At 37.2% G+C, this 10,468-nt stretch overlaps 1 protein-coding gene across 1 annotated transcript; it reads right to left on the bottom strand.

Moving 5' to 3' along the window:
- LOC106662928 (tubulin alpha-8 chain-like) lies at positions 1-9,777 on the bottom strand. Its single transcript, XM_014387386.2, has 4 exons — positions 9,597-9,777; positions 3,502-3,823; positions 3,139-3,440; positions 1-986 (listed from the first exon to the last, which is right to left on the bottom strand). The coding sequence occupies exons 1-4, from the start codon at positions 9,597-9,599 to the stop codon at positions 201-203; spliced, it is 1,413 nt and encodes a 470-aa protein (XP_014242872.1). The 5' UTR covers positions 9,600-9,777; the 3' UTR covers positions 1-200.
- Between the last annotated feature and the right edge of the window lie 691 nt (positions 9,778-10,468).

The raw sequence follows: 10,468 nt of genomic DNA, 5'->3' as shown, positions 1-10,468 counted from the left end.
GACTTTTCAATGTTTTATATTTGTCAAAATGTGGAAAAGACGAGAGACGAATGTCGAAATTACAATACATTAGACAAGTACACATCTTGAATCCTTGTGTTATACAAACATGGCTTCTAACTTGCTTATATCTTGCCTTTCTCGAAGATCTTGCCATGCAGTACTTGCTAATGGGATATTTCTTGTTTCTTGTAAACCTTTTAATCTTGCATCGATTCGTACTCTTGTTCAAGACTGAGGATGTTATCCTGAGCGTCGAAAAACTCTTGTTCGTGCATACCTTCACCTGTGTACCAATGGATGAACGCTTTCTTTTCCAGCATCAGATTGAACTTTATGTTAAGATTCGCCCATGCTTCTTTGATTGCGGTCGTGTTGCACAGCATGCAGACCGCTTTATGCGAAGGCGCCATGTCACCGTCTGGGAAGACACAAGGCGCCCGGTTGTTGATGCCGATCTTAAATCCGGTCGGTGACCATTTGACGAATTTGACGGCTTTTTTCAACTTTATCAGCGAAATTGCAGCGTTCACGTCCTTCGGCGCTACGTCCCCGCGGTACAGCAGGCAGCACGAGATGTAGCGGCCGGTCTCGCTGTCGCACCTGACTAGGCGGTTCGATATGTCGAAGCACTTGTTCGTGATGTCGAGGATGTTGGAACTTTCGTGGCTGGCGGACTTCACCCCCGCGATCGGTGCGTAGCTGACGATGGGGAAGTGTATTTTCGGAAAGGGGACCAGGTTGGTCTGGAAATCCGAGAAATCCGCGTTCAGCGTTCCTTTGAAGCGTAGGCTGGCTGTGATCGAGCTGACAGTCTGAGCCAGAAGCCTGTTCAGATTCTGATAGGAAGGGCTGTCAATATCAAGCCTATTCTGACAGATATTGTACATCGCTTCGTTGTCCGCTAAAAACACGCACTGCGTATTATCCAAAGTTGTATTTGTGGTGAGAATTGTGTTGTATGGTTCAACGACCGCTGTCGACATCTATAAATAAAAATATAAATATTTTATATAAAAACAACAAAATTATTAGAGGTATGTTATTAATTTTATCAGTCCATTTAAATTAAATAATAAAGGCTAATTAGATAAGAAAAGTGTAAACTGTACTTAGGAAATAAGCATTATTTACGCGATATGACTTTGTTTGTAAATGATATTAAATGGATAATAAAATGCAGTGAAGATGTATTTACTTTAAAATTGACTTTTAAATTCATCATTTCTGTTTTTAATTTAAAAAATAAATTCACTAGTTTTCGTGGTCCGCTTGACGAATTCTTCCAATGTTTATAGTTGAGATAAAAAATGGCAAAAAGGAGGGAAAATTCGAATGGTGGGGTTGAGATGGGGAGTTAGTGTCCGAGTGGATCGAGGTCACGACAGCTCAAGTGGCAGAGCAGCGGCGTATCTAGCCGAAGAACGTGGGTTCGAATCCCTCTCGTGCCATTGACTTTTTTATCTCAACGGAAAACCTTAATTAATTGTAACATATTTCTAAAATTTAAATTTTAAATTTCCATGTTTCGTTTGGTCGTAAATTACATGTATTGTTTTTAAACATGATAATTTAGATTTTGGGTATTAAATTTTTTCCATTAGCCACATACGTTTCTAAAACATCTAACAATTTTTATAACACCAAAGCAGATTCTGCCAACAATACCACAACATCATCATACATAAACAGTTTAATTTTCCTGTTTCCGATTCTAACTCCACCTCCTAAACACTCCGATAGATCATCCATAAATAAAGCAAACAGCGAGGGTCTTAAGATGCATCCTTGTTTAACTCCGGTAGATCTTGAAAATCATTCCGAAAGGTTTACACCATTCCAGATTGTATATNATATATATATATCTACCTTTCCTTTTGGAATGATTTTCAACATCTTCCGGAGTTAAACAAGGATGCATCTTAAGCCCCTCGCTGTTTGTTTTATTTCTTACATGTTAATATATATACTACTATTAAAATAGTAGTGAAGATGGGGGTTTTTGTAAGTTAACATGCGTAAACGTTGTTAAATTTTACTACGTACATGTAAGTTGTCAAGTAAATATAAGTCTATAAAGATGTAAAATTAAATTTTTTTCTGTAGACCTGGAGATGACCAAATATATCGACGAAAGTTCAGCGTTGGTACAAAAGCGCTATTTTGGCCACAACCCTAATCCACGACAGTATTATAGAGTCTTTTTATGTAAGGTTTTGGTTGAATGAAAAAGTTAGTACCACGAGCGGGATTCGAACCCACGACCTAAGTGGCACTAGCTTTTTCTTTTCTGCCAAAACCTTACATAAAAAGAATAATTCATTAAAAGGAGTAATTTGGTCAATATACCACTAAATATATTGGACTATAGAGTATGTTAAAATAGAGTAAGTAAAGACTAGTCGATCGCATATAAGATTTATATGTTTTTAATTATTGGACTTATCATTTCATGAGTCAAATGGCTTAAGAATGATAACCAAAACAAATTTTTTTTCAATTAGTTAATCTTTAATTAAGGTTTTGGTTGAGATAAAAAAGACAGTGTCACGAGCGGGATTCGAACCCACAACCTTCGGCTAAATACACCACTGCTCTATCACTTGAGCTATCGTAACTTCAATCCACTCAGACACCAACTTCCACCTTTTGAATTTTCCCTCCATTTTGCCATTTTTATTTATTCGTGAGATAAAAAAGTCAGTGTCATGATCGAAGTCACGATAGCTCAAGTGGTAGGGCAGCGGCAGATTTAGCCGAAGGTCGTGGGTTCGATTCCCGCTCGTGACACTGATTTTTTTATCAAACAAAACCTTAATTAAAAATTAACTAATTGAAAAGAATTTATTTGGTCAATTGGACCACGCAACCTGATAGATGAAAAAAATTTATGTTATCATTTAATGTGACTGATTATGTATAAGTAGGCGTTAAGGTGCACGGTAGGATAATCTTGTTGTATGTTTTTTTTATTTTTTTCTTCTTTATCGTCAATTTTTAATTCAATTGTTTTCGAGAAATTTAAGAGTACGATTAAACTTTAAAATTTTGTACTAAATTTAATTTCAAGTACTGGTTAGTTCATTGTTTATACTAACTTAAGAATATCTGAGAGTTAAAGGCACAAGTCAGACTTACTGCTGGTGACGGAAAAACGGCGATTTCAAGTTTGCTTTTCTTGTAATACTCCTGAGTGAGCTCCTGGGAGAGCAGGCTATGGAAACCCGACCCGGTCCCACCTCCGAAGGAGTGGAAAAGCATGAATCCCTGTAGTTTATCGCTCGCCTCGGCCATTTTAATGATTGGGTCGATAACGCGATCCAGTATCATTTTTCCCGTGGTGTAGAAACCCCGGGCATAGTTGTTAGCCGCATCTTCGTTTCCGCTCACTAAATAATTTGGAGTGAAAAGCTTTTTGTACTTTCCGGATCTCACCTCGTCTGAAAAAATTTTTACCCGCTAAATTAAAATTGTCTGATAACAATTTTTATTAATAATTACCTATGACAGTTGGTTCCAAGTCGATGAAAATCGACCTGGGCGAGAAAGATCCACTGGAGGTCTCCATGAAAAACGAGCTGAAGCCGTCGCCCATGATTTTGTCCTGCTCCGCGGTGAGAAGCAGGTTTTTCATGGGCTTCCTGATTTCGTTCGTGTCGCCGGCTTCGTCGACCATGCATGCGGGCACTTCGGTGAAGCACCTGCGGTCATTTTCTGAGATGTTACCGCTCGGATCTAAACAATGCTCTAAGCAGTAAAGCTCCCAGCAGTTGGAGCCCAGTTGTACACCAGCTTGGCCGATATGAATTGAGATAACTTCCCTCTGTAACAAATCATTTAAAATTGATAAAACTTCTTAACGTAATAATACTAGTTATCTAAATTTTAATTCAATCCAATAGCCTACCCGCATAAAATAATACGGTTAAAGCTTAAAGACGATCCAATACTCATGGCTCCAAGAGACGAAATGAACAGGATGTTTGAATTTAACCAAAATTTCCAAATAAACCTGGGTACCAAAAAAGAATGGGAACGAGAGGGAAACAACTCTTTCAAAAATGGCACCATCCTTTGGTACACTGATGGTTCTAGAACACAAGAAGGAGGGGCAGGAGTATTTGGACCTGGAACCAAATACTCAGAACCCATGGGAAAACACACCAGTATCTTCCAAGCTGAGATTCATGCAATCCAAAGATGTACCCAACTCAACCTAAGTAAAGGGTACAAAAACAAGAATATAGCTATCATGTCAGATAGCCAAGCAGTCATTAAAGCACTAAGCTCAAATATCAATAGTTCAAAGATGGTGCTGAACTGCAAAACCAAATTAAACCTATTAGGTATGCAGAATAAAGTCAGATGGGTTCCAGGACACATGGGAGTAAAAGGCAACGAGAAAGCGGACACCCTTGCAAGAAAAGGGGCTGTTACACCGCTGATAGGACCTGAACCATTCTGTGGCATAGGAACCCACACTATTTACGAATATCTCAGACAGAAGGACAAAAAGAAAATAAAGGAACAATGGAATTCACTCATTGGACATAAACAATCCAAAAATCTTCTAACCAACTTTGGTAGGAAAGAAATCACAGAATGTGTCAAAGGAAGCAGGAACAGACTGCGAATCCTGACAGGATTCCTAACAGGACACTGCGGATTAAATGGACACTTAAAGAAAATTGGAAGAATCCAAGATGGCACATGCAAATTCTGCAAAGAGGCAGAAGAGACACCAACATATTTACTAACAAACTGCAGAGCTACACTAGCATGAAAATGACCATAGAAGAGTTTCATCCATTGAAACCGGGCCTATTAATCAAGTTTCTTGATGAAATAGAACTCACTGATGTGCTTTAGGCAGAGCACGGGTGATAAATTTAATTGGCGCAGTATACTATACCCCGAAACTATATATATATATTTTTTTTTGGTGGGGGGGGTTTACGCTGGCATATTACCCATGAAGTTTTCTATTTTCATTTTACGGGATCGGCCGACCAGGACCAGGATCAAAAAGAAACGTTTATCGACTTTAGAAATCCATAGATTATGTTGAAAGCTGATGGATTATTGCTTATTAGGACAGATTCTTATTGGTTTGGAAATGTTTGGGACTTTGCTCAGATTTTTTGGTTTTGTCTCATTCATTTTCATATTCTGGACATTCAAAAATTATATGGGAAGGATTTGAAAGGCAAGCGCAAGTGGGACAGTTCGGAGACGATGCTAAACCGATTCTCTTCTTGCAGCTACCCCATAGGCCATGGATTTGTCTTCAGTCTAAAAATAGTAGAATAGAACTCATTTGACATTCCTTCTGGGCTATCGCCTTCCGAAAACCATGGTTTTTTTTTCTTGAGCTCAGGGAACAGTGACCTGTAATAAATGCCAGCATTTGATGCGTTGTATTTTTCTGGTCACAGATTTCTACAAAATTTTCCAAAAAGTTTTTACTGTCATCTTTAGGAATTTTAATGTCAAGGGTTGGACCAGATGTTGCAGCCTCCTTTGCAAGTGCGTCCACCGTTCCATTTTGCCATAAGCCTGAATTCCCTTTCACCAAACACAATGCCACCCTTTTTCCCATGATTTTTGTCTCAAGCATTTTCCTACAGATTTGGGCAAAGATATAGTTTCTGCATTTATATTCTGGGGTAATGTTATTTATCCTTTCTACATGCTTCGACAGTCTGTGAGGATACAAAATTTAGAATCAACCAATTTTCGTATGTAATCGAGAGCCCTATCTATCGGAATTAGTTCTGCTGTATAAACAGACATTGAAGTTGGAAGCGAACGTTGTTCCTTGTATTGATGTTTAGGGTCAAAAATGGCATAACCTGTTTTGCCATCGATGGAAGAGCCGTCAGTAAATACGTACACATCTTCCGGATATATCTTGTTAAAATCGGCTAGGAATTCTTTTTGAACAATATGCGTGTCGAGCTGGGAATAATCTTTAAAAAATGTTGTGTCGAAATTGTTAATTAGTACCTCGTACTCCATCTGACACATGGGTCCACAGGGTTTTTAAAAAGGGAGTAGGTGAAAGGAACGGACTGTAGGAAGGCCGACACTAGGGTGGGGGATTTCTTTTTTTGGTATCTACATCTACATCTACGGTTAAAGCTTCGGGATGTACTTCAGGCGGACGAGGTTCTGGGATCATCGCCATGGCCCCAAAATGGCTATTTTATAAGAAATTTAAAATAAAAATATTCGATAGAGACTAGGAGAAACAGCCGACAATATATTGTATACACATGGCTCTTAGACTGGGTAAAAGTCTGTAAGCTAGTATGTAGCAATTCTATTATCCACGGACTAGAATTAATTTAAACGTAGGCAAAATACCACTGTATTTCATATGGTGACCTATGACTATTGTACACTGTTCCAGGGTTATTTTAAAAACCTGGAAATAACCAACAGTCAAATAGCAATTTATTTGAAAAACCAGGTAGCACTACATGCCTTATGAGACACTGGGCATGATAACAAAATTATTCTTGTTTGGGTCCTAGAACATACAGGGCAAAGGGTCAGCAAAAAGGCTAATAAACTTGTCAAGGTAAGTTCAATCAGGACATCATGCGGACAGAACCATTTTTGGTAATTCCAAAATGCTAAAAACGTCGGACCTTCAGCCAATGGGAATAAGTCGTGGTTCAATGGTAATCAAAAATAGTCTAATAAAGGACTATCTCTGAATGTAACGGCAGAACTATTAAATCGTGGACGTGTTAGGACATGAAAGGTAGACATGGAGAGTGCAGACTCTGAAAGCTAGTCAGACCTGAAGAAGTCGGATATTGCCAGGAAGGAGAAAGAACAGCGGAACATGTCCTACAGCGGCGCAATGGCCTGTGCCGCCTATGATTTCTACCTTTGAGAGTTGAGGCTGAAGGTAAAAAGCCTTAAGCTTACATCTTAAGAAAATAATGGAGATTTTCTTGACCGCTCCTCACGACTCCAAAAAATTATGGAAAAACAGGTCACTAAGTGATGCGCAAGGTCTTAAAAAAATTTATTAATTGCCTAATGGTTTTAGACATTAGCCAGATCAAATTAATATGTATTTTTGGGGAATGGGGGCGATCGGATAGCCGATCCCTAACCTTCACCTGAAAATCCGACCAGGCTTAATCCTAATAAAAACCATCCAAGATTCTACCAAATAATACTGACGTGCATATTCTTTGTAAACAGAAATTGCAACTGAATAGCATTTTTATAAACAAAAATAATAATCATTGAAAACTACGATTTTTATATTAAATTCACTAGTTTCGTGGTCCGCTTGACCAATTCGACCAATTGAGCAGCGGCGTATCAAGCCGAAGATCGTGGGTTCGAATCCCGCTCGTGCCATTGACTTTTTTATCTCAACTGAAAACCTTAATTAGTTAACAGATATTAATTGGTCAACCGGACCATGAAAACTAGTGAATTTAATAAGTAAATATGAAGTCTACCTTCACTAAAGCTCTCTGTGGCCATTAATTATTTACATTAAAAGTTGATCAAGGATGAGGCCAGTCAGTGAGAAAAGAGTAGGACGCTACATTCATAGGTTCACCGATTAAAATAAAACTTTTGATTATATTATTCCGACAATAGTCGACAGAAGTAGCAAAATAGATTTTTTTTAATTAAGCAAGAAACAATGTTGGGTCATTTTTCCCACCCCAAGTAAGGTTTGAATACAATTTATTAAATTCACTGTTTTCGTGGTCCGCTTGATCTGTCTTTCAATTAATTAAGGTGTTTTTTTTGTTGTTTTTTTTCGGCGTTATGAATTATGCATATTAGCCATGTGACAATTCGTATATGTGTGTTCAAATTTGGTGGGGGGGGGGTTATTGTGAAAAAAGGGCCAGAGGCGACGGTGGGAATCGAACCCACGACCGCGGCGTGAGAGTCTCTCATGCTAACCACTCGGCTACCGCGGTCCCCCTAATTAAGGTTTTAGTTGGGATAAAAAAGTCAGTGACGCGAGCGGGATTCGAACCCATGACCCTCGGCTAGATACGCCGCTTCACCACTTGACCTATCGAGACTTCGATCCACTCGGACACTAACTCAACCCCACCTTTTGAATTTTCCCTCCTTTTTTGCCATTTTTCAATGTCGTGTCCGAGTGGATCGAAGTCACGAGAGCTCAAGTGTAGAGCACCGGCTTATCTAGCCGAGGGTCGTGGGTTCGAATCCCGCTCGCGTCACTGACTATTTTATCTCAACTAAAACCTTAATTAATTGAAAACAATTTTATTTTTATTTTTTGAAAATAAAAAATATTCTGTTATTTTTACAATTTTTGTTTTTCAAATATTGACTCTATTCTTTTCCGGACACAAAAAAGGTGATAATTTTGAAATGACCTCACTGATCCGCAGGAAACATTAGAAGAGTATAAAGTCTGAAAAGTGACAGGTAATGGCATAAGTTTGACCTCAATAATAGAATTTAAACCTGTTATTTAAAAAAAAAATTCAATTTTTTGTTTATTTAATTCTGTTTTTCTCACTTAAAATGGCATAAAATCTACATTTTTTGTGCATAGGTGGAAAGAAAAGATATTCAACTTTCCAACCTTTTTGTACTACCATGAGATTTGGATTAAATAAATTGGGGTTACAATGTTTTAAGTAAAACACAGGGTATTGGCGAGAAGTGTATTAAAAAAATATTCCAGCGATTCAGTTTAAAAAAATATCACTTTGTATTGCTACGAAAAATCGTTTTTACGGGCTTTAAGAAGTGCTTAAAAATCCGAATCTTTTATAAAATTGTCATACTTTACTCGGAGGGTAGTTTTATTTTTATTTATTATATAGAACTAATTTGGTTTTTATTTATTTCCTTTTCGCCCCCAGGGTTTGTCACGTGTCAAATAATTTTTGACCTGGTATTAGGAGTAACAAGGTTCGTTAAAATGGGTGATCCCATTTACCTAGCCTCCTCCTGGACTGGCCTTCGTCGAGTTTTTAAGAATATCACCCCTTCCTCAGATAATCGAATTAATTGTTCAAAAATTAAGATATATAATACAATCCATATTGACAATTTCGAAACCTGTCAGTTATTATTAGAAAAAAGTTCATTAAAAACGGTGAACCCACCCTCCTCTTCTTGGCAGTGCCTTCGTCAGGTTTTTACGAATAGAACCATTTTATCAGGATTTTAATAGCTTTAATGGATAACAATTTGGAGGAATATGGCTTCATGTAGATTGAATTTAAACATTAAAAATATTTTGAATCAGGTCAAGCCTGCCCAAAAAGTCCTATCAAAAAACTATACCCTGAAACGTATAATTTTCTTTCATTTGGATAACTTATAATTTTGCCATTTAGAATTATTTTACGTGAATGGAGTCAATTTTTTTATGATGAACTTTGTGTTTTAAACTGCATATTGTAAGATTACTTCGATTTTTCGAAAGTTATCCGAAACTTTTTATAACTGCATTTGAAAAATTAGATATCTAGGTCTATATTCCATTAGTGCCGAAAACTATGATAAGCTACAATATTCCATCCGTTACGGATCGTTAAAAAAATTAAACAGTAAAATAATATTACCATTGTCTTGAATTTGATTGAAGTTTGCTTGGTGAACCTCTAATACCCTGAATTTTCAACTTAACTGGAAATTTAGAAATTTGGAATTACTAGAAAAAAATTTCGAACTTGAACCTAGACTAACATGCCGAATCTAATTTCTTGAATAAATGACAGGTGATCGTGTCAAAACAAAATCGTGTTCACGGTTACATTGTTTGTATTAATTTTTATACTTATTTTGAATAAAACTGTTTAAAAAAATAAATCTCACTTTTTCCTTTCATATTTATTTTATGAGTACGTTAATTCTTTTGACGTTTTAAATATATTTTTTTAAAAGATTTTTGGGTTTATTTCAAGAGGGCTATGGAACAGATGATTATAAATGTTTTAATTATTTCCACATTTAATGTAAGCAAAAAATGGTTTCATGTGCCCGAATGAGACTGTTAAATTTATTTATTGTTGTAACAACAAAATTGTACAATTTCCCGATGATGTGATGATTTTGACCAAAGGCATAACAAACCGCATACAAATTCATGCAAACTAAATTCGTGCAGCAACCGAAGCATAAAAGTGAAAGTATATGTTTTGAGAAGACTGTTTAGTTGTGTAACTATTATTAATTGTTACAATTAATTAAGGTATTTAGTTAAGATAAAAAAGTCAATGGCACGAGCGGGATTCGAACCCACGATCTTCGGCTTGATACGCCGCTGCTCTACCACCTGAGCTATCGTGACCTCGATCCATTCGGTCACCAACTGCCCATATCAACCGCACCTTTTGCATTTGAAAAATGGCAAAAAAGAGGTAAAATTCAAAAGGTGCGGTTGAGATGGGAAGTTGGTGTCCGATTGGATCGATAGCTCAGGTGGTACAGCAGC

Source organism: Cimex lectularius, unplaced genomic scaffold (genome assembly GCF_000648675.2).
Source record: "Cimex lectularius strain Harlan isolate CLEC.00 unplaced genomic scaffold, Clec_2.1 scaffold23, whole genome shotgun sequence".
Taxonomy (NCBI): domain Eukaryota; kingdom Metazoa; phylum Arthropoda; class Insecta; order Hemiptera; family Cimicidae; genus Cimex; species Cimex lectularius.
This window is presented reverse-complemented; position numbering and strand designations above follow the sequence as displayed.